This window comes from Lissotriton vulgaris, chromosome 9 (assembly GCF_964263255.1).
Source record: "Lissotriton vulgaris chromosome 9, aLisVul1.2, whole genome shotgun sequence".
NCBI classification, from domain to species: domain Eukaryota; kingdom Metazoa; phylum Chordata; class Amphibia; order Caudata; family Salamandridae; genus Lissotriton; species Lissotriton vulgaris.
This window is the reverse complement of record NC_141697.1, coordinates 231,259,455-231,284,894: the sequence shown is the minus strand read 5'-3', so window position 1 is coordinate 231,284,894 and position 25,440 is coordinate 231,259,455. Positions and strand designations below refer to the sequence as shown.

The 25,440-nt window shown below is 44.8% G+C and overlaps 1 protein-coding gene across 1 annotated transcript in view; it reads left to right on the top strand.

Annotated features, from left to right (window-relative positions):
• The window catches only part of VPS18 (VPS18 core subunit of CORVET and HOPS complexes), a 68,530-nt gene that overhangs the window by 12,823 nt on the left and 30,267 nt on the right, over nucleotides 1-25,440 (top strand). Inside the window, exons 2-3 of the mRNA XM_086937366.1 lie at nucleotides 10,209-10,350; nucleotides 21,992-22,083. Coding sequence (XP_086793492.1) covers nucleotides 10,209-10,350; nucleotides 21,992-22,083 — 234 coding nt within the window. The remainder of the gene's footprint in view (nucleotides 1-10,208; nucleotides 10,351-21,991; nucleotides 22,084-25,440) is intronic.

The following is a 25,440-nucleotide window of genomic DNA, read 5'->3' as shown; positions in this document are numbered from 1 at the left end:
GAGGATTTAGTAGAATATACACATCCAGATTCAATTGTGTAATGCTTTGTATCAGGTGGAAGGAATGCTTTAGATTCTCGCAAGCTTTAGAAATCTAAGTGAGGGTGAATTCTAGCATTCTTTTAGTTAGTTTGTTCTGTAAACAAAACATAAATCTTCTTTGTTCTGTTTTCTAGACGTGTAACCTCCATTTATTCTAAAATGAGACCAGAAAACCATTGGTCCGTAGTTTTATGATTGGGGGAAATAAATAATAGCGTTGGGGATTACCTATTTTGTGATTCGGAAGTCATGCTAAACTGTACTTTTGGGGGTTATGCGTGTCAGTGAAAGGGCATTTGAGTATGTATATCGCAATAATATGCCAAGTTGTGTGTAGCGCATAGGGGTTGATAGTAATTTACAAATTCTGACCATTTAGAAGTCTTTTTATATAACTTTTACTTTTTTAAGTTTTGGTATATAACTTTTGTGTTTTGTCTCAATTTCGATCCTGTAGGGAGAACATATTTAGTTGTTTTTTTAACTACTTCATCTTTATAAGTATTTGTTATTCTCTTTTGACTAGTGTTTATTTACCTTTGTTCCAGAGCAGACTAGCACCCAGCGGAACGTTGTTGCTTTTAAAAAAACCAGTAGTAATAACTGAATCCTAGGTTTCATCAATTGCTATTTAATTCTGAGATCATGAATAGGTATCTGCAACTCAAGGTGCTTTTTAGGTTTCGCCTGGGGCACGGAGCGTAAGCTCCGCCCCCAGAGATCTCTAGTCTTCAGTTAGGGGGACTTGAATACGCCCCTCTGTTCCATTGGCTAGCTCCATAAATGGAGGCTAGCCATTGGAACAGAGATCTGTCCGTCAAGGCCGGACCAGATTCGGGGGCGTTCCCGACATTTTTTCCCTCTCCACCCACTTCTGTTCGTCATCACGGTGGTGGGTGTGTGTGTTTTTTTTTTTTTTGGAGTCCGCCTGTTTTCTTCTTTTGCTAAGTGTTTGTTGTTGGAGTTGGCTGCAAGATTTGAGTTCCCACGAGGCGATCAGGTAAGGAGCATTTTGTTCAGAAATGTGCGTGCGCCGTGATCCTTCCCCCCCCCCCTCGCTGTCCTGTGCACGTTTCCCGCCTCCCTCCCGCCGTCCGTGTCCCCTCCCGCCGTTCGTGTCCTCTCCCGCCCCCCTCCCGCCATCCGTGTCCTCTCCCGCCCCCCTCCCGCCGTCCGTGTCCTCTTCCGCCGTTCGTGTCCTCTCCCGCCCCCCTCCCGCCGTCCGTGTCCTCTCCCGCCCCCCTCCCGCCGTCCGTGTCCTCTTCCGCCGTTCGTGTCCTCTCCCGCCCCCCTCCCGCCGTCCGTGTCCTCTCCCGCCCCCCGTGTCCTCGTAGGTGCTTGTTTTTTTTTTAATTTAAAACTGTTAATGCAAATATGTCCCCTACATTATTTAGGCTGTTTCTTTTTTTATCTTTGTGACATATGCTGGCAAAAAAAATCTTTAAAAAACTCTTATTGCTTCTACTTACTCCTTTTCAAATTAGAAAAGTACAGGTACTCAATACGTGACAGAACCTACCAGTTAAGCGCAGTCAGAATGCACCTTGTAAAACTAAAACATGCTTCCCAAACTTTCTATGTACGGCGGAAGAGGGGGCGGGGCAGACAACTTCTGCTTTTCAGGGCTCCACGCTTATTTTCATAACTCTACTGCCATTACTGCGAGCGCTGCGCTGGTGACATTATTTCCCTGTGAGACCTGGCAGCGAAAGGTGCTGGGAAACAAAGAGATTACCAATATCAGGGCATAGCTGAAGGCAGCAGGCAGCCATGCTAAGGCAGGGCAAGATACCCTCAGCGCCTCGAGGAGGAAAGCGAAACCTCACAGTTTCGGCATACTCCCTTCAGTCGAAGCGGACGCACCGCTGCTCTGCGGCGAGTAGCTTGCAATGCCGTCCTACACTGTGACCATGGCGACTGGAAGCCAGTGGTTTGCAGGCACCGATGACTACGTTTACATCACGCTCATCGGCACCGAGAGAAGCAGCAAGAAAAACCTTCTCGATAAAGCGATGTACAACGATTTCGAAAGAGGAGCGGTAGGTCACTCAATTTACAGGCGCATATTTCTTCTTAGCAATGTCGGTCCTGTGCCCGTTTCCCCCCCCCCCCCCCCTGTCCATGTGCCCGTAGGTGCTTTTATTTATTTCATTTCGCCTTGTTGGGAGCGCTGCCTACTCGACACAGTCCTTTAAATATACCTTTTTTTTTTTTAATGTATTTATTTATTTATTTTTTAAACTCGCCGGCATGAACCTTTCTTTTTCTCTGATGAGAAAGAAGGTTCCAGTAAAATCTGGTGGCCAGATAACGAAGAATCCTAGAGGTGCTTGCGTGTTGTGCACGAGAATGTGCAATGCACTATCAAAGTGTCCATTCTATTCCTTGAACCGGAAACGTCCATGCTGCCCCCTTCACAAGCTCAAACATACAATGCAAGCTCACCCAGAACCTGCCCGGATTCTCTTATCGCACTTGTAGGATTTGCCTATCACAAATCATATGCGTGCGCAATGTCCGCTCGTGCAATGAAACCCAGGCCAGAAGGAAACACGAAAAGGACGGACACAATCTAAATGTGTGCCTTGGAAATTTGCACAATGGAAGATGCACACCACTGTACTGGCTACAAGCTTCTATCATCACTTGCGGGGCCAGATGAAAGCCAATTATAAAATATTAAAGTTGTTAAATCCACCTTTTCTTTGCACGTTTTTGAGCAAAACTGGGTGATTTCTTACTCATCATAAAGGTTCTGCCGAAACTCGGGATCAAACCCGAGATTTTTCAAAAATCCAAAAAGCAAACCAGTGCAAGATGGCTGTAAACATAGTTACTTTGCAAAAGAATCAGTGCTGTATCCTCCACTCTTAAAACATCACGAACAGTTGCTTCCGTGATAAAAAGAAAGCCTGAAAGAAGTCTCAGGGGTTGGTTGTCTCCATTGGGTTGCCAGTAGTGCAGATGAGTAGTCACTAATTCCTCTCTGTGTATGCCTTTAAGAGCGCTTTGAGAGCCGCGCAGCTGCTGCACATGGACCCGGCTGCAGGGCAACTCGCAGAGCACCTTTAACTGTTTCCAGGGAAGAGAAGGGAGGCGTCCTCCCCCCATCCCCCAACAAGGTTCTTTATCGTATTGGGCTTCCCGAGGGCATAAAAATCTGCCAACCGGCCTTGCTTGGGATCTGGAGGGATTAGAAGTGGGGTGGGGGTGGGATTTGGGAGGGGGCGGTCTGACAGCTGTGCAGCCGGGCCCCCTGTCTCATCCTTGCCATGTGTAAAAGTGTGTGTATACCGTGCAATACGTCTTCAGGGGCCAGCTGCACTGTCACTGCCTGGAAGCAACGCCCAGAGGCACCAGGGGCAGCGTGGATGAACAGGAGAGGCAATGAAGATATGTAAATACCGCACACACTGCTGCGTCACACCCCATCTCTCACATATTGGCGAAAAACTAGAACCTCGAACAATGTAAGTATCACGTGTAGTCTACCGATTACCTCTAAAGTGTCTCAACCAGCGGCCTGTGGTGACGTACATTATATTATTCATTTACCGTTTGTATAGGGCCTATATGTCAAAAGGCTACTGCCGCAACTTGAAGGTGCTTCGTTACCGTAGCATTGAGTGACAGGGAATTGTGAAGCTAGCCACATGAAGGAAGGGGGTGACTCCATGGAGAGACTGAAGTATTGGGTGCTGGACACAGAGATACGAGGAGGGCAGCAGGCAGAGGTGGGAGAGAGTAGGAAAACGGAGTGTCCACTACAGCCGGGGAGATTTTTAATTCTACAGTGAAACGCTCTTCTAACTGAGCTGTTTCTGTCACTTCATCCTAGCTGAAGACGCAGGGAACACAAACCGTACTGAAGATCTAACAAAAGTTCAATACATTGAGGCCAGCAAACAAACTAAAGCAGAGACCGTCAAGCTCAACAGCGCGTCCATTTTTTTACATTTACTGCTCTACTCAGCCCCGATTATTTTTGCAGGTGATTTTAATATAGTGTTAGATCCTTTTTTGGATAAATCTCCTAACAGTTGTGCGCAAATACCCTCTAAAACTAGGTCTTTTCTAGTAGAAAGAATGAGACAGTATGGTTTTTTGGACATATGGGGGGTTAGGTCAGCAGCTAGGCGTTTCATTTTACAATCATAAATATCACCGCAAATCAAGGATTGATTTCATTTTGGTCAGTCAGTCTTGGAAGAATGTAGTAAAATCGATTAACTATTCTCCTATACACTTATCAGATCACACTGCAGTTTGTTTAAGATTGGAAGGTTTGTCCAAGGTCTCTCCTAGGATGTGGTCATTTGACCGCTCCATTTTGTTGGAACTTGAAGAGAGTGCATAGGGAGGGCAGAGTGCATAGGGAGGGCAGAGTGCATAGGGAGTGCATAGGGAGTGCATAGGGAGTGCATAGGGAGTGCATAGGGAGTGCATAGGGAGTGCATAGGGAGTGCATAGGGAGTGCAGAGTGCATAGGGAGTGCAGAGTGCATAGGGAGTGCATAGGGAGTGCATAGGGACTGCAGAGTGAGTAGGGAGTGCTAGGGAGTGCTAGAGAGTGCAGAGTGAGTAGGGAGTGCTAGAGAGTGCAGAGTGAGTAGGGAGTTCTAGGGAGTGCTAGAGAGTGCAGAGTGAGTAGGGAGTTCTAGGGAGTGCTAGAGAGTGCAGAGTGAGTAGGGAGTTCTAGGGAGTGCTAGAGAGTGCAGAGTGAGTAGGAAGTGCTAGGGAGTGCTAGAGAGTGCAGAGTGACTGCAGAGATTAAGCTAATGGCAATGTAAATGGCAATGCCATTTATTTATCTGTTTTCAAAACCAACACATAAATACAGATTTTGTCATTTACAATGCCAATAACTCTAACTTTTCCAAAGGTGAAACCATTGCATTGTAAATGTTTGTTAGCCCTAGACGTCACTAATCTTTGGTTTGATTCTTTTAAAACACAGTGCATAGGGAGTGCATAGGGAGTGCATAGGGAGTGCATAGGGAGTGCATAGGGAGTGCATAGGGAGTGCATAGGGAGTGCATAGGGAGTGCATAGGGAGTGCATAGGGAGTGCATAGGGAGTGCATAGGGAGTGCATAGGGAGTGCATAGGGAGTGCAGAGTGCATAGGGAGTGCATAGGGAGTGCAGAGTGCATAGGGAGTGCATAGGGAGTGCAGAGTGCATAGGGAGTGCAGAGTGAGTAGGGAGTGCTAGAGAGTGCAGAGTGAGTAGGGAGTGCTAGAGAGTGCAGAGTGAGTAGGGAGTGCTAGAGAGTGCAGAGTGAGTAGGGAGTGCTAGAGAGTGCAGAGTGAGTAGGGAGTGCTAGAGAGTACAGAGTGAGTAGGGAGTGCTAGAGAGTGCAGAGTGCAGAGTGAGTAGGGAGTGCTAGAGAGTGCAGAGTGAGTAGGGAGTGCTAGAGAGTACAGAGTGAGTAGGGAGTGCTAGAGAGTGCAGAGTGCAGAGTGAGTAGGGAGTGCTAGAGAGTGCAGAGTGAGTAGGGAGTGCTAGAGAGTGCAGAGTGCAGAGTGAGTAGGGAGTGCTAGAGAGTGCAGAGTGAGTAGGGAGTGCTAGAGAGTGCAGAGTGCAGAGTGAGTAGGGAGTGCTAGAGAGTGCAGAGTGAGTAGGGAGTGCTAGAGAGTGCAGAGTGCAGAGTGAGTAGGGAGTGCTAGAGAGTGCAGAGTGCAGAGTGAGTAGGGAGTGCTAGAGAGTGCAGAGTGCAGAGTGAGTAGGGAGTGCTAGAGAGTGCAGAGTGAGTAGGGAGTGCTAGAGAGTGCAGAGTGAGTAGGGAGTGCTAGAGAGTGCAGAGTGAGTAGGGAGTTCTAGGGAGTGCTAGAGAGTGCAGAGTGAGTAGGGAGTGCTAGGGAGTGCTAGAGAGTGCAGAGTGACTGCAGAGATTAAGCTAATGGCAATGTAAATGGCAATGCCATTTATTTATCTGTTTTCAAAACCAACACATAAATACAAATTTTGTCATTTACAATGCCAATAACTCTAACTTTTCCAAAGGCGAAACCATTGCATTGTAAATGCTTGTTCAGTATCTGTTGTCAGCACCGCTTCCTATTGTGACTGGTCATAGGATTTACCTAAAATCTGTATCACTCTCCTGATGTCTAAGAATGTGTGTCGTCCTGATCAGCGTGGACCAGTTGCGCCACTTGACGGAGCACTCTATTAGTCAGGACCTCACTAAGGATTTTTAGGTCGAGTACTGTAGGCTGCGCTTGCGCAGTTAGGTCCGGAGATTTAATGTTTCTTAGAAAGGGAGCTTGAAACCGCCCCTCTTCTCCATTGGCTGGCCTCGTAAATGCTGGCCAGCCATTGGAGGAGAGGGGCGTCGCTCCCTGTAAGCCCCGTCTTTTCCCGATTCGGGGGCGTTTTTTTTGCTCTTCTTTATCTCCCTGACGTCATCGGGAGAGAGCACGCCCCTCATCACTCTGCCTGCACGCTCAAGTCAGCTCTCTGATTGGTGTTCCTTATTAACCAATCAGAGGGCCGACTGGCGCGGGCAGGCAGCATGAGCAGACTCTGCCTCGCTTTTCTTGTTTTCGTCGCTTTGCCCTTCCTACCCGAGTCCATTTAGCCAACATTTATTCCTTCCAATACGATGAGGAAACATAAAGTTCAGGTATGTGTTATATTCTGAGTGGTGAATAGTCTTGACGTTTTCATGGAAGGGTTGAACTAAAACGTGGAGCCCTCTGTGTTTTATTCATAATGCGTGGAAGGGAGCACTCTCAAACAAAACTGCCCCGCTGCTTCTCGCCTTTCTTGCCGGTTTCCCCACATGAGGAGAAAATAAGAAGTTCGCAGTTTGTTAAAGACGCCGGGGTGTGTTGGCCTCCGCTCTCCGCTGGCCCCTGGTGCTGGGGTCGCTGTTCCTCCTGGGCGGTGGGGATCAAAGAGCGGCGGGCGCTGTGTTTTTCTCGCTTTTCTGCCCCCCCTGTTCCTTGTGCTCGCTTTTCTACCCCCACCCCCTGTCCCCTCGTTGTAATCACTTTTCTGCCCCCCCACCCCCTGATCCTCGTTGTAATCGCTTTTCTGCCCCCCACCCCTTGTTCCTCGTGCTCGCTTTTCTACCCCCCACCCCCCTGTTCCTCGAGCTCCCTTTTCTGCTCCCCCACCCCCCTGTTCCTCTTGAAATGCTGGGTCCTCTAAAGCTGCGGTTTGTAGTTGCCAGTTAGGAATCACTGCCTTCCATCTTCCCCACGCTCTTGTCAGCAAGAGGGGATTATTGTCCACGATTGTTTTACATAAGCACTCCACGTGGATAACTGCAGTGTGGGTCTGGATGGCACATAATATATTATCTAATATGACACGTAAATCATTCATTGGGCGTAATAGGAATAGTCTTTTACATTGGGTTTAGGTGCTATCAATGTATTTATCATCCCCTGTATGTCGTTCTTTCTTTTATCACCAGGCATTCCTCACTATTGCAGAGTTCAGGAAGGAAGTGTGTGCTCTATCTAATACACAAAGTCTCCTCTGGTCACCGTGCGGTAATGCACAACTTTTGCCAAGTTCAAAAGTGGCGGCATAAACATTAGCTTGAACGAGATTTTGACTCTAATCTTCCAGTTAGTATCTCGTAAAGAATGTCTGTTACTGCTACAGATGTAGTCACCTGAAATGGAACCTCTGTTATCCACATTAGGACACTCCTGACATAAGCAAAGTATGCACCATTGTGCATTGGCCTCTCCAACGCTTCTCCAATGCTCTCTCTTCCTCCTACGTAAGGTGCATCTCCTAGAGACAAATTATGTTGTATCCTCCTGCAATATTTTACACTTTTTAGTGGCACTGTTCATTGCTCTATGTTGAACCAGGGTGTTCATTAAATGCTTTTGGGTGAATGACCATGCTGTCCTGCCATTTCCTCCTCCCCCATGAGAGCAGGAAGGTCTCTTTTACTTAGACCTCCAAATTAGCTGTGCTCTCCAAACTATGAACTTGCCCATTTGCCCAATCTTCAGGAGCCCTCTCAACTGTACATTTATTTTCCCAACATCCTCACCGCAGGTTTGAACGACAGCTGTCTCCAATCCTTTTTGAACTGTAAGGATTCTGTTAATCTGCAGTTACATAAGCTATTCAGGTGTGAAGTATTTTGCAGGAGTGGCAAGTTCATGTTTCTATTCACTGTCTCTGCCTACTACGCCCAATGATCAGTGAGGAGTGAGGGTCTGTGGCATAGCATTGTTCCCATGTGCTGTCCACAAGAGGGTAGCATGTTGGCAGTTTTAGATCAGAACGTCTGCCGAACTTCGGGCTCCTTTTGGGAGTGCTGTTTCACATGCTGTTGTTATTACTCTTTTCGAGTCCTCTATAGAGAGGTGCTCCAACCTTACAGTTGTCGCACCTGCCATTGCACGTTCCATTTCCTGTTGTGCTTATTGTGATGGTTTCCTGAGTCGTGGTCTCCAGTTTATGATTCTAATAGGGTATCTTCATGTTGATTGGTCAAATGCTGGCTTCTCTTGCCAGGATCAAACTTTCTTCTCAGTTCCATGCCTCTTGTGGCTCAGTGAAAACGTTGGTTTTGTTGTTTATCATCTCATTCAGTTTGGCGCTGAAGCGTAGTGTTTATTTCATGTTCATTTCCTGGAGTCAGCGCTGCGCTCCTTGAATTGATGCCATAAGCTGTTGCACCAGTGCCGTGTAGTCTGGAAGAACCCTAACCTTGCTATTGTTCATTGTATAGCGACCTTGTTCTCTGTGTTTTTTTAAAGATAAGGTCCTGTCGTTATAAATCAGCCATTATAGGTCATGTTTGTGCCCCTGGTGGCGGTGGCTTTGCGGGCAATATGTGTGCCCTTTTCAATGCACAGAAAGTGGACTCAGGTTTTTATTAAACACGTTTATTGAATTTTAGTTCCGCTAAAAACAACCAATTTCGGCTCCAGAGGCATCGCAATTTGCCACAAGAAACCTAAAAGAATCATATGTCATCACGTCTGGGCCTGGTCTTGGCTCAGTTGGGCGGTTCCTGATCTTTGTACCGAGCCATAGTTGGGTTTTGTGTGGTGAACCCGGTGTGCTAGTAGCCTCCTCTTTATTCTGCCCTCCGTGTCATTTCAGTTTTTATATTTGCCCCAAGCATTTCTTTCAGTATCGTTCAATAATGCCTGGGCCTCACATCTCTGATTATGTTGGAGTTGTCCTTTGTAAACTTGCACCCTGCAGTGTGACTTACAGTTCTGAGGAGAGAAGAGACGTCCGTCACAGGGGACTTGTGGTCCATGTGCTGAAAGCTGGCTGCATTCCACACCGCGTTACTGCAAGCGGATTGTTACCTCTGACAGCCATCCCAACCTATCACTTGCTATTAACGGTGGAAATGCAGGACCTCCCCTTCTGTATCCCTTACAACAGGCCTGCATAATGTTCTTCATATTCACCTAGGGAAACAAGAACTAAAACGCTGCTATTTCCCTTTGAGGCAGCCCTTCAACTCCTGCACCAAAATTCTGCCTGTGGTAATGATCTGTGTGTGACCGCTGAAAGTGAGCAGCTACCACTACCTAGATGAATGTCTAATAGGAGTGTCTCCCATTACCTTTGCATGCTGTCTTACATCTTTTACAGTTCTACATTCTCTGTAAACTACCAAATTTCTCTCTGATTTCCTCCAAAAGGATTCAATTATATTGCACCATTTTGGGGTTGGAGCCACCAAGGCCATTCCCTCCCTTAGGAAACCATCTTCCATCAAAGGGACAGTACATCTTTTTGTGGAACAAAAACACTTATGTCTTGATGGTTCTAGCTACTTTTGGAATCCAGGCATCCTACACTGGGAATGTCCTGCACACTAGGCTGCCCAAGAACATTGCGGCTTCTGTTGAGAGACCAGTGGAGCTAGTGGATGCAAACATTTGTCAATGAGACTACATGACTGCTGCTAATACATATAGGTTTGAACATTTTACAATGTCCTTCTTAAAATGACACTAGTTACACATGCTGTATTGCAAGGGCCATAAGGACCACAGGTATAGAAGTGCTACACAGGTAAGCAAATCATTACAATATGGAGACAACAACCATGTCAATATGTATAATATTTATTACGTAGTAAGCACCACATTGTTCCAGTTGTACACCTTATGCTTTGTTATTGACCATTACAGTCTAATTTTTCTTTTCTTGTATCTGAACCAGGTTTTGTGAATGCACGATTAGAAAAGGAAACTCCCATTTTCAATAAGCAGAGGATTGATTTTACACCGCCAGAGAGCATCAACAGCCTTATTGTCTGCAGTAACCAGCTTTGTATGAGCCTTGGCAGGGATTCCCTTCTCAGGTAACTGATCCTCATTTCAATTTACCAGTTCTATCATGGCATGAATCCTAGTTGATCCAAGTTGAGGGCCTTGTAGAGCCTGCAGTAAACAATGATAGGATTACCGTATGGTCCGGATAAATGAGCTTTTAAGCCATAGCAAATTTAGTACATTTGGAAATGTATGTAATTTGGGGGGGGCACACTAACGCATCACAGTTACTAAAGATATAAGGAGTGTGTCCTTAACAAGATTGAAAGCTATAGCATAGATATTATTCTCTTGTTTCATGCATAGGGAGGCACATGTACCAAGGTCAGGTCACAGTAGAATCCAGTTATAGTACATCCTTGCTCTACGAACAGCCTATTCTTTGCGCAAAGGAGGATGCCAAATGTCGACCCTGCATTTATGCACACAAATTCAGAATCAACTATATCATTAGAATTTTTTTTCAGTGTATCTTACTTTGCATAGCTGTAAATGAATGGACAGATTCTTTCGAGGCGTAGCAGATTCTGTCCCAGTTTTATATTCACAATGTGTGGGTGTATGAAATTGGGGTGTTAGTTGAGGGTGTTAGGTACCCACCTCAAGTAATAACTTCAATCCTTGTCAGTGTGAATCCTCAAAGTCAATAAGTTAATCTGAGCTCATCCCCCTAGTAGCTATGACACAGAGCAGTAAGGCTTAACTTGGAGGCAATGTGTAATATTTATGTAGTACTAAAAGAGTGATAACATTGAAATGAAAAAAACAATACAACTCCCCAAACTAATTAGAATTATAGAGTACAATGTAATAAACAAAATGACACCAAGGTGACAAAAATCCAATAAAGGAAACCCAAGATATACATTTTTAACATTTTAAGGAGCAATAGTTCCAAGAAGCACAAAGTACCAATATTAGTCTATGGACGAGGAAGAACAGGAACTAGGCACAATTTAACACGGACTGTGATGGAGCGTGGGTTGGATACAGTAACCAGGTTTGCCATGGTCAAATATTTTACCTTCTGACTATAGATTAATTCCAAAATCAACCACATGTGTACCCTTCTAAATCTGCCCAGGACCTCAGGGGAGGCACTTCGTCCAGTCTACATCCAGTTGCAGGAAAAGGCCTCTTGTAGCTTGTTGTGTCCCTGTAGCATTTACAGAAGGTAAACCTTTGGCCCTTGGACTACACCTGTTTGTCCTGGGTACCTGAGGGAGAGCAGATCCAGTCTTCTAGGCTTTTTTCAGACAGCAGGTTCAGTCCGCTTTTGATCTTCCAAGAGTGTTGTGAAGTGGGCACCTGAAAATGCCAACTTTCCAGGGTTAACACCCACTTTGGACATTTTAACGGTTGCCAAAGTTTTAAGCCACACTAAACCTGGGATCTGAGGCCTGGGTGTGTGTGGGAAGTGTACTATTGTAATCTTAGTGTCCTTCTACATCTAATACTAAGATCCAGTTTTAGGCACCCCTGTACTCCCAACAAACTGAGAGACAGAAGTCTGGTAGGACAACATTAAGCTTTCAGCAACCAGACAGTGGATAGAAAGAAATTGTTTTGGCTTTCTGTTTCCCTCCATTTAAATACTCCCCAAATGTCATATGAAAAAACCCATAAGACCTGTCAAGCAGATCTTAATTCTCCAGCATGATCTGACACCATAATGTTAATAAGGACCTCACTATGATGGAATCCGGTCCGGCTGGGGGGACAATAGAAGGGTACAGACCTGGGTGTTAGTTACGTCTACTCGTGACGGGGTAGGTCTCTTTGAAGTTAATCAAGTGCTTGGGCCCAGCACACAGGCCGTCTTGTCAATGGCACAACAACACCTTCCTACACCCAAGTCATTTGGTCGAGCCTAAGGGGCGCATGCACTGTCTGTAAGGGGAAATGTCCTTTTGGACGAAGCCGGAATCACGCTGTGCCAAAGAAGCGCCGGCAAATGCAGCATTAGCACTCATTCCTTCAGCACGGAAGCCGTTTTAAAGAACTTGCATTTAGGGAGGTGCATTGGTGAAATGTTGTTGGATTTAAAATCCAACACCTTCCCTACTGTTGCGCCGACTGGAGTTGGAATAGTAAATTAAACTATTCCAACATCCAGCACCCCCTAAGGCAAGTAGTTTAAATGACTTGCGTGCTGAACAAATGCGTCCTAAAGACGCATTCATTCAAAAGACGGTGTTCTGAATGCATATTTCCTGAACGGATACGGAATACCATCATACATTCATATGGAAGACATGCTGTATTCAGTATGCTGGCTTTCATTCTACCCCCCACTGCTGGTTGGTTAGGGGGAGCATCACTCTCAAAAGTTTGCTTCTCAATGGTGTAGTTGCCTGCTATGTCCCACCCTCTAGAGTCTGGCTCCTCCCAGGTATCCTTTCACAAACGTTTTTTTCACTTTGTGTTCTGACAGTCTTTTAGTTGTGCACTGGCATCCTTTTTCATCTCAGCCCCTTGAGAAGGCAGTTACAGCTTTCTTTCTTCCGGAATGCTCTCTCTGATCCCGTTTACTTGTGGCACAGGCCTCACACTGGTCCACCTTCCAACCCCCCCTCCCCCAAGTAAACATGCGCGTGCTGTCCTTCTTTACGGCTGCCTTAGATTTAATCCTAGGACGGCTCACAGGGTTGGTTAACTACGCACACAATCAACAAGTGCCGGGTGCAAACCCTGGCAGTTTCAGTTGCTTGCTTTTTAATTAATGTACCGAAATATATACACATACCAATTTTGTTTATTAAAATAACTTTTGCAAGAGGAGATTCTCTCAGGTTGTAGATCCCTGAAATTCTTCAAGCACCAGCGAAACCCCTTTATAGCAAAGTCCTGTTGGTACGTATTGTCCCCTTCTTCCGTGACTGGCTGTATGTGTCTTCCATGACCCAAGCCCACCTCCTCCAGGACACCGGTGTCTATGTTGCCTATCCTTACTTGACACGATCAGCCAGAAGCAGCAGCACATCCAATGGAAGACGATAAACATGAAGGAATAACATGAAATGTTTTAAACCACTATAAAAGGTAGCTTTTTGAAAATGTGTGTATTTAAACAGATTTTTTACCGAAGGCCTGTGCCCTGAACTGTGTCTGCGCACCCGAGCACAGCTGGGGGTTGGGGGTGACGTCACACACTGACGCAGTCATTGAACTGACGCTGTGTAAACCTATGAGAAATTTTGAAGGTCAAGGTGTAAAGATTGAATAGTGCTCATCAAAAAAGTGTAAGGGTTTCCTCAGTCCCATACTTGAACACTCCCATAGTGCACCACTCTAAACGGAGCCGTCTCTTGGCACTAGCAGGCTGCATAGCATGCACCTAATGTAGGTGTTCGGTCTGTTTGTGAGTGCCTTGAAGACGGCAGATCACAAGAACATGTTCAAGTGCAAAACAAATATTACTTGGTCTGAATTAATGATTAATTCCTACACAGCATCTCCTTACTATATCACGTTCTGGAAACTAGGGTGACTAACTGTCTGTAAAATTCACGGACCGTCCATGAGTTGCATCTCACGTCTGTTGTCCTTGATGATCCCTTTGCAGACGCCTTTTGTCCGTAATTTTGGAGTTTGAAAGGAGCAGCACTGTTTGCCTGCGAGAAACCTCAGCTCCCTGATGGTGCCGCCTTGCACTCTTCCTCGGAGCACGAGAGCAGCCACACCCCACCCATTGTCATTCTGTTTGCCGGCTGATTGTCACATACAGAATGACAATGGACCAGTCTGAGCTGTTACTGCATGTGGTAGCCTTCTCCTGCCTCGGTCTAGGGCAGTTTGCAAAAACAACAGGTGATGGACCGAATGAGGATCAATGTCACACATTCAACCCAGTCAAAATATCTGGGTCCTAATCCATCGTTTTTTTGCACTCCACACCACCCTGGGTTAGACAATGGCGATATGCAAATCAGCTCTGACCCTGTGCCCCATGGGAACAGTCCAGTCCGAACTACAAAAGCCATGTCCTTCCCAGAACGGAATCAAGCATCCGAGGACCGGACCGGTTTCGAGGTAAGACCTCTCATCAGCCCGGCTAGCTTGACTCCAGTGGTGTGGAGTGCCTGGGACCCACGTCTGGGCATCCCCAGTACACTTATAGCGAGTTTGCAAAAACAACAGGTGATGGACCGAATGAGGATCAATGTCACACATTCAACCCAGTCAAAAGATCTGGGTCCTAATCCATCGTTTTTTTGCACTCCACACCTGTTGTTTTTGCATATTCCGCCCTAAGTGCGCTGGGGATGCCCAGACGTGGGTCCCAGGCACTCCACACCACTGGAGTCAAGCTAGCCGGGCTGATGAGAGGTGTTACCTCGAAACCGGTCCGGTCCTCGGATGCTTGATTCCGTTCTGGGAAGGACATGGCTTTTGTAGTTCGGACTGGACTGTTCCCATGGGGCACAGGGTCAGAGCTGATTTGCATATCGCCATTGTCTAACCCAGGGTGGTGTGGAGTGCAAAAAAACGATGGAATTGGGCCCAGATCTTTGGACTAGGGTGAGTGTGTGACATTGATCCACATTCGGTCCATCACCTGTTGTTTTTGCATATTCCGCCCTAAGTGCGCTGGGGATGCCCAGACGTGGGTCCCAGGCACTCCACACCACTGGAGTCAAGCTAGCCGGGCTGATGAGAGGTGTTACCTCGAAACCGGTCCGGTCCTCGGATGCTTGATTCCGTTCTGGGAAGGACATGGCTTTTGTAGTTCGGACTGGACTGTTCCCATGGGGCACAGGGTCAGAGCTGATTTGCATATCGCCATTGTCTAACCCAGGGTGGTGTGGAGTGCAAAAAAACGATGGATTTGGGCCCAGATCTTTGGACTAGGGTGAGTGTGTGACATTGATCCACATTCGGTCCATCACCTGTTGTTTTTGCATAATCGGTCTAGGGCAGGGCATTCTGTCAGATGGAGGAAATTTACAAAAACGCCCATGCTGCGAAGTGAGAATCCAGTTCATGAAAAGAAGGCGGTGAAACAAGTTGAAAAGAAGGGGTTATAGTTCTTTCACAGTTTCATCATTTTAGAACTGATGCATTTTCAATATTATATTCATCTAAGCCATGGTTGCAGTTTTTTATTTTTTGCAACTAGTAACCATTGACAAAGCCAATAGTTCTGGCTTGTTGTAGGGGTAACGTTACTTTTTGTATTCTATATCTGTATGCAATGACAGAAGCAGCAAAATATCTGTCGGGCAGCACTCTGCTAAGCACAGAATTTTAGCTTAGGGGTTTTGAGCCACTCCCTTAATTACATCGAGCACCCCCTTTGGAGAGACCTCCCAGTTTTTTCATCCAACGTAAAGCCCTGGAAACAAAACCATGTCACAGACCTCTCAAGTCCTGGCACTGTACATCATGCATGACTCATGACTTCCGAATTTTCAGATTGCCTATGTGCAGGGGGATAGTGAACCCTCCCCCACCCCACCCCTTGCTTTGGGAGCAACAGCATGGGTGAAATTCTTGATGGGCCTCTTCAATCTGCAACTCTGCAGACAAAGGCTCAGCTCATACTTACTGTGAAAAGGTGGGTGAATGTGTAATGGAAGGGATGGGTGGATCCTGGATGGATTAGTGAAGGGGTGAATGGATTAATGACAGGGTGAATGGATGGACAATGTGAGGATGGATGGGTAAGTAGAAGGATGAATCAAAGAAACAGCAAATAGATGGATGTAGGGGTGTAAGAGTAGATGGATGGGTAAATGGGTGGATGGATGGATAAGTGAAGAGTGAATCATCGGCGAGTGAAAGGGTGAATGGATGGATGAGTGAAAGGGTGGATGTAAGGATGGATGAGTGAGTGAAAGGGAGGGTAGATGGACAAAAGGATGGATAGATGAGTGAAGGACTGAAAGGGTGTATGGATGAGAGATGATGGATGAGTGAAAGGATAGATGAGTGGGTCAATAGATGGATTCATGAGTGGATGAGTAGATGAGTGGATGGATGGATGGATGGATGGACGGGTGGGTGGATGGATGTAGGGATGAATGGCTGAATGAAAGGATGGCTGAATGTAAGGATGGATGGCTGAATGAAAGGGAAATGGAGAGAAAGGGAGGATGGATGGATGGATGACTGAAAGGGTGAATGAGTGGTAGGATGAGTGACTGGGTGGATGGATGAGGAAGTGAAAGGATGGCTGGATGGGTGAAAGGGTAAATGGCTGAATGGATGAGTGTACGGATGGATAGGGTGGATGGATAATGGATGGATGAGTGAAATGATTGATGGAAGGATACATGATGGAAAGGTTTGCAAATGGTTGGGTGTGTTTAGATATGGATGGGCACACAGAGGGAAGGACAGAATGAATGATGAAAGGCTGAATGCTGGATGAAAGAATGATTACACCTTGTAGCCCCCATTATCTTAAGTAAAATTTACTATACACTGATTTACACATGTATGATTCATTTTCTCTGTATGTGTATGTGATGTAAAGTGCTCTGACCACTTGTACTGATAGGAGAAGGGCTATAAAACAAATTAAATGCATATGAGCGAGAGGCTGTGGAGAGATGAGAGGCATTGTTGGTGATAGTGAGGGAATCATTGAAGAGCCCCATCAAAGACTGTCGTATCCTGGTGCACAGTAAAGTCATTATTTACTATGCTTTAGAAGCTAATACAATGGATATATAATGACAAATGTGCTGTAGAATGCACCATGTTCCCAAATTTTCTTGAGGGTACGAAAACAAAGGCTGTAAGCTGTCCGTTTGTTTGTAACACAACAACTTTTAAATATCTGCAAAAAAACAGTGCAAAAGTTTTAAAATCTACCAGCAGTCAAGAAACCACAAATGGGCCACTTGTTGGTAATTCAGAAGTGCGCTGGAAACAGTTTTAATAGGAGCAAAACAATCAAGACACTGTACTTGGTGATGTTCAAATGATACATATTTGCTGAAACCACATTTCCACACATTAGTATTTGTGCGCTATATAGATATTTCAGTAAAACTGCATGATTGCATTTTACTTCCATTTAAATAGAAAATGTTCGGTATGTAAAAGACAGTGCCTCCTTCTGCCCCACATAATGCCTCAACAGCGTATACAGTTTCTAGTCTTTAGCACACTTCTGTGCATCAATGAGTATCTGTAGTTTAAAGCTCACAGAAATTAAACTGGCCAATCAGTATACTATTTCCAACATATAGCTAAAATAAGGAGGGCTGATATGTGGCTAGCCAGGGCATGATATAGTAATGTCAACTTCTATCTAACTGCTCAGACCCACAATAATACCATAACACTAGGAGGTGTGCAGCCAATTATAGCTCATGCAGTCTGTTTCCTGAATTTTGACCCTTTGTCCTGAATTTTTTACACTCACCGTCCTGAATTTGCACCTATGCTAGTTGGTCACCCTACTGGAAACACTCCACAAATAGCTACTCTGGCAATAAATAAGGGGCGAGCGGGGACAACATGGGCAGTTTGGTTTATTTATGTGCCGAGCCTTATGTAGGCTTTTTGTAAGTGTGGGTGCTATTATTTTGTGGTGTGTGTAAACCGAGCAGTCCAGATTTGTTGTAAAGCGCCTTATTTGTATTTTATTTTGTTTATAAAGTTTTATATAGCGCAAACTTGACCCAAGAGGGTATCGGAGCTCTTCACATTTAGGATTGTTGTGTTACAAGTTACATCAGATACAAGAGCATAGTAAGGTACAGTACACATAAACAATGTTTCAATATTTCTTAGGATGGAGGGGAGGAAGGAGTAATGGCGGGGAGACGAGGAGGCTCAATGCCCAATGTCCGGCTGGGTAGGTAATGGTCAAGGGGGAAACCAGGCGAATCTCCTCATTAGCTGTCAAGCAGCTCCACCGGTCATCAGCCATGTTGCATAGGTCTCGGCGTTCAGGAAAAAAACTGCTTTTATTTTATTTGCAAAGGTTATACAGCGCTATCTAGACCCGGCGGTATCAGAGCACGTAACCAGGGGAACTTGCATCAAAAGGATTATAAAGCTGGCTAGACCTGGAGGTATCAGAGCGCTATAACAGAGGAATATTGCATTACAAATTACATCAGTTACAATAGCGTAGTTAGGTACAGTAAACAAACAACAAGGTTGAGAGAATTTATAGGAAAGGAGGGGAGGAAGGAGCCATAGCAGAGAGACAAGGAAGAACTGTGTCCAATGTCCGGAGAGACAAATAGAGAGGGAAAGGGGAGAGATGGAGTGAGGAGGGAGACGGAAAAGAGATAAAGGGAGAGTCAGCCCAAAGACCGAGTGGGTAGGTGACAGCCAGGGAGATAATCCAAAGCCTGTCTCCTCTATAGCTCTCTAGGAAGCTCCCACAGGCATTGGTCCGAAAGCTGGAAAGAAAGGCGACGAGGAGAAAGCAGAGTGCCAGAAATACGATGAGGGGGGAGGGCGAGACAGGGAGAAGGGGAGAAACTGTGAAGTAGCAAAAAGGTGCACGTGACGCTTTACAAGTTAGCAATATTCAAGCAGGGCTCCTCGCATCCTAAACCCTCTCTACAGCCCATGGAACGTATTTATGAGTTAAAATGCCACAACTGCAGAGCACGTGCCTTGTGGCAAGCTTCACAAAACAGTTCAATTATCTCGACCCCCTCGACTGGAAATGGAACACTGGGTCAAACCATGATTTCCAAAACCAGGATAAATAAGTCACGTGCTTCCTCCTCATGTATCCTGCACTGAAAAAGAATCATTTTGAGTAAGCAGTGCACAGGGCGCCCTTTGTATGTTACAAATACGAACACACACACACAACTGCTTCCATCCGAAGGAGGCCTAAAACTAGCCCCTGCAATTATATCTAGGCAATTTAGATATCCAGTCAAATAAAACCCATCCAGGATTCTGTTAAGGGGATGCTTGGTATTATTTGCATGGCGTTATTTCCGCACGTTTGATAGCGTGAACACCTTTTTTATAATTTTATTTTTTTATGTACAAGGCACACACATTTGTACACATTAACTCTGTATGTGCAATGAGTTTAGCACACAAATGCATCGATACGTATGAGAAAGACAGCTGGCAACGCTTTAAGTGGGATGAAAAACTTGGAGAGGGCTTCTAAAAGGGATGTGGCCTGTGTAATTAAGAGCATGGCTTAAACACATAAACTATATTTCTGTGATTTCTTTGTCAATAGTTAGCTATTTAAGTTAAATGAGTAACAGCAATGATTTGGTTCTCAATAATTAATATTAAAAATGTTCCGATTGTGAGACTGTGAAATAATCATTACTGGGGCCTGTGGAAATGTTCACTCTATGTTAAACATGTATGACTTTTTTCTCTCCGCATCTCATCCATTTGCACATCTTTCACCTCATCTCTTTTATCGTTGGCACCCTCTTTTCGCTCTCTTGTGATTGCATTTCCTTTACACAGGTAATCTTTTGTTTTTGTTCCATTTGCCTAGCTGGCATAATAACAGACTTAACACATTTCATGCTTATCTTTGTGGTGACCCACTGAGCTATCTTTCCTGCTTAATATCTTTGCCGGTGGCATACTTTTACCAAGCTGTATCTTGTTGGTAGCCGGACCGTGCTCTGGTCAGTAGTTGGCACGCACATGGCTGGTGGCTGGGCGGCTGCGCCCCTGACAGATGCCGAGAGAGTTGTTCTTGTCAGGTAGCGACCTGGTGCTTGTAGTCAATGGCAGCAGGACTTTTCTGAATTTGCGACCAGAGGCCACCGTCAGAGCAATGGTGCTCTGTCTCCAAGGATCCCTGCTTCTTTGGAAATTGTTACAGGAACTTGTCGTGACTACACACGTCTCTATTCACCTGTTAATAGTACTCGCACTGCATTATGTGGAGTACTGTTTCATATGTTAAATGTGTTAATTTGAGAAGGAAAGGTAACATTGGACGACTTAAGTCAAAAACATTGTCATTTACAACGCCAATAGCTCTTTCACAAATGCAAGACTGATTGCATTTCAAATGCTTGCTTTGTCTCAATCCTGGAAGCAACTTCACACCTCATTCACACAGATTGCAATGCTAATTACTAGTAGGCAGAAAGAACAAAAATGCATATTTACCACAAGGGACTTCAGGCCGGGCAAAAGTAACTTTTAGAAAGTCCGCTTTTCCAAAATATTTGTTACAAAACGGACTTATCCAGTGAATTTGACTGAAATTAATGTTTCAAAAAGGCAAACAAATGTGCGCTGTGTCCTAAGTGGAAATCGCAATATTACATTTAATATTGTATCCCAATGCGTCCTATAGAATAGCTAACCCTTCCACACTGATATGCCTTTGAGGGCTTTTTCACTGTGAGGGCATGTTTAACATTAGACCTTTACATGTCCTACTTACCATGTGTCCTGCCATAATAAACAGTAAGGCCAACTTTGGAGTACATTTTTAGGAGGGTTTAGGCCTGTCAAAAAAGGTTTAGTTTGACGGGTCGGATTTGCAGTTTAAACCTGAATAACTAGATAGGCCTGCAGTCATGACTAGCACAATGAGGGCTCCAGTCCTTGTGTGAAATCTAACTTATAGACCCTGGATACACGGTAGTCCCATACACTGGGGACTTGGCAATATGCCAATCGGGGGTATGCCAATTTCATGAAGTTGAAAGGGGGACCATATATACTTTGGAGGGATGGGTCATAAAGCAATGCGCAGGGATGTACTTTAGGGCACGAGGATAGAAGGGGCAGGCATTGTTCTGATGCTTTAAACACCCAACCTGAACGTCTGATCCTGACACATTCAGAGTGGGAGCCATTTAGCCATTTTTCATGTTACATTTCGTGAGAGGCATATTGGCTGATGAGCTGCCACGGCTCCCAAACAGGACTTTTGCAATGTTGTGCTTATCACTGCATGTCGTAAACAGCCTTGATTCACTTGCAAAACATTTGCTTTTTGCCTTTGCTAAGAATGTAACTTCCCACTGATTCCACTTGCACTTCTTCCACTTTGGACATTATACTTTTTCTGACCTTGTTGATACTTTGCCCAATATACGTTCTATGCTTTTTAAATTAAGTTTACTAATCTTTCGTTTGGTGGATACCATGAGGTTTCATTTCCTATTGGTCACTGGAATGATTTTCCTTTTCTGTCAATGTTGGGTATTTTGGTGCAATACAAATATATCAATCTTTTGGGTTGCACCTTTGTCTCTTTTTGTCAGATGTTTCATTTTTAGAACAGCAAGAATGCATAGGGACTCTAATGCACACTCCACATAAGACACAGGTGATGGTTGTGTGCCATGAGAAATGCTGAAGGGTGTGCCAAGGTACTATCAACCCTGCCTTTAGTATTGAACTAATACCTTTTTCTGCTTCATGGGAGGCAATATTAGGCCTGAGAATATGGTAGCTGATGGCTTTGGCTGGGTTATTATGGTTTCATATGCCTTTATCACAGTGGTGCTACGGTAGGTAAGTAGGCGGTAATTCTTTCTATTGTAACAGTGTTCTTATGAATTTTTGTAATTTTGCAAAAGATGTATGCCTCTAAAGCAATGATACTGTTCTACTGTAAAAATAAATTCAAGAAATGGAAGGACTTTTCAGCTAAGTATTAACAAACATTGAAAATGTTGTATGGTAACAAGGAAATACTTGAAAGTTTTGGTTCTCTGATGCAGCTCATTGTTTTCCATGCAGGATTGACTTGGTGAAAGCAGATCAGCCCAATCATGTGGAATTGGGGCGTAAAGATGATGCAAAGGTTTACAAGATGTTCCTAGACCCTACAGGTAAGATTTAGCAAGCAATGTACAGAAGAAAAATTACTCCTGCATTTGCTTTATTTTTGATTGTGAAGTCGCTTAATTAAGAATATCAGTAGATACTTTATATGCTGTTACATCTGGGTATGTACATCAGGAGTAACTTTCCATTCCTTTCCATGGGGAGTACTGTTGATTTCCAGATAAGTTAGTAAATAATATTTCTAGCTCCTGCATGCACACACACACTTACGTATGTTTTATTTCTTTAAAGTAGTTAATTTGTTTACAATTATTTAAGTGTTAACCTTTTTAGAATAAAATTATAATTCTCCTTAAATGTAATTTGAATTTATTTACATTTATTTTAATTCCTATTCAATTTAAATTATTTTACTTAAAATAAATTAATTAGGTTTGCCCATCCACAAGCACTAAAAACGACTTGCTACTCCAAAATACTACCCATCCCTGAATCCTAGAAAACTCTTGCTACCCCTGTACATTACTAAGCCCTGAACTCTAAAGGCTCGTTACTACCCCTGTACACAATCCACCCCTCAACTCGAAAAACGCTTTCCCACCATTACACACTGCCCGTTCCAATTCCTGATCCCTATTTCTCCTTACTACCTGCATACACAACCCATCCCAAACTGTACAAAGTCCTTACTACCCCTAAACGGTGCACATCCCTGAACACTAAAAACCTCTTACTATTCCTGTCCATCTCCCATTCCTGAACCCTAAAATCTCCATTACGTCTTGTTACTACCCATACCTGTAGCCTAAAAATCCCTTACTGATCCTAAAACTCTGTTGGACCTGGCCCTTTCTGCAGGGTCACACCCAAACCTTTTTGCCTTTTACCCCCCACTTTTTGGTGAATTTGTTTTGACTGGCCATAGGACTCTTGTGAACTTTACCATTGCTAGTCATTGCTAAAGTGATTGTGCTCTCTCCCTAAAACATGGTAAAATTAGCTTAAACCCAGCTGGCCTATTTAATCCACTTGTAATTCCCTAGTAAAGGGGCACTACATGTGTCAAGTGCCTGTAAATAATTAAATGCTACTAGTGGGTCTGCAGCACTGATGGTACCACTCACTTAAGTAGCTCTTTTAAAATTCCTCAAGCATGCCATTGCAGACCTTGTGTGTGCGCTGCCATATCTACCTGGTAAAATAAACCTTCTGCCAAGCCTTCCTTTTTAATTCATATAAGTCCTCCCTAAGGTAGGCCCTGAACAGCCCAGAGGGCAGGGTGCAATGTATTTAAAAAGTTGGACATTTACTTTTAAGCTTTTCATGTCCTGGTAGTAAAAAACTCCTAAATTAGTTTTTCACTACTGTAAGGTCTATCTCTCCCATAAAATAACATTGGAGTTGTGTTATTAAATTTTATACGTGTAATTTCTAAATGGAAAGAAATAACCACTTCATGTTTGGTGTCTCTGGAATCCTAATTTAAAATCCTAATTCATGGTGAAATCTGATTTTAAATAGCAGTTCTGAAAATGACACCTTTAGAAAGCTGTCATTTTCTTGCCTTAGCCGTTCGATGCCTGGAGCCTGTCTCTGTGTCACATGACTGGATGTGAGTGACAGTTGGGCGCTTTGTTAATTCCTCCTAGTAATACACATAATAGTCCACATAATAGAGGGCGTAGTTGGACTATCACTGGCAGGATGTGAGGGAGGAGTGTTGCACAGCCCCACTTACACTTGAATAGGCTGTGCTCTGCCTTCACACAAAGGACCTAACAACCCGGCATTGTCACCTCAGCCAGCTTGGAGCCAGGGCAAAGGCCGTAGGGAATTCCATGCCCTTCAAAGGCACTGTCTAGAAGCTTCTCCCACCTTCCAGAACCAGGACACCATGGTATATAAGACGGACCACAGGCACCAGTTCTTTAGTACACTTTTGGACCTGTGGATAATGTGCCAGGAAGGGCTGCTGTGCTGCTGAGGGACTGCAACACTGCTGGACTCCTGCTTTGCTGACCTGTTCCCTGCTGCCCTTTTGTCTGGGTGAGAAGGACTGGACCTTCAGGTCTTCAACCCAGAGTGACTCCAGGGGCTAGTTGGCTGGCCTCCTGATCTGAGCCTCTGCGACATAACAGGCTTCCAACAATCTTGCACCTGAATTCTACCATCTGTGAGTCCTTCTTGCCCCTTGGAAGTTAGCCTAAGGTGCTTGCCAGCTTCTGTGGATCCAGCCGAACAGACGCATCTCCTCTGGTGCGTGCAGCCTCCCCGAGCACAACTGACTCATCTCCCCCACTGCGTGGTTTGGGCCCGTCGCAAAGACCTGCATCGCCGCTGCAGACCTCCGAACCGACGCATCGCCCCAACTGCGCATCGCAACTATGCCCCTCGCGTCTCCCATTGATAATTTTTTCAAAAAATAAATGCCACTCACTTCGACTGATGTGATTGCGAACTGATACATTCTTGGGCTACTTCATTAATAGACGTCACAGAAAAGAAATTATAAGTTGAAATTAATTTACACTTCTAGGAGGTATCACTCCCTCCTTGTGCTCTTGAGAGAGTATGTTGCAATAATTCATATATTTGATATAAATGATAAACTTTTCCTTAAAATGAGCTGCTCGTGAACAATTGTTTCTACCTTACTGGACTCCACAGCCTCACAGCTCTTTGGAACTGACGCATCACCCCAACTGCGTGCCACATCCTTGGCTCTGGACTTTCCATAGCAAGTCCTTGTTGACGGGACCCTCTATGACACGGCAAGACCACGCATTGCAGTCATGCTGCCTCTCGTTACCGGCCCCACGCTTTGGCTGCGATACGCATCTTCGACGCGCATCCTCACAACGCTCGCTGGACAAAAGTACTTTGTCCAGCGTGCCTAACTGGGTGCTTGTAGCTGGCCTGTGCTCCATAGTGATCGGCCTGAATTTGTCACTTTGTCCAGGTGTAGCATAACCGGATATCCACAGTTTTAAACTTTTTGGTGCTATTTTCTATGAATTCTTAAAAAAACTATAACTCTGGTTCTACTGGTTGAATTATTGCCATTTACATCTTGTTTTATTTATAAAATGTCACTCTACGTTTCTAATACTGTTGTGGGCTCCTTTTGTGGTGTGTTGTCACTGTTTGAAGTGTTACAGAAATACTTCACACATTTCCTCTAATTTAAGCCTTACCGCTCTGTGCCAAACTACCAGGGGGTTGAGCACAGGTTAATTTGTGGTTTGCATGTGCCATACCCCGACAAGGATTGGGTTTGCGGCTTGACCAGGGCTCACACCCCAGTTAACCAAAGATCCAATATCTTACACACTCTTCATCACTGAACTATAAAAATCCCTTACCACCCCTTCTCACTATCATCTCCGAACCCTAAAAGAAAT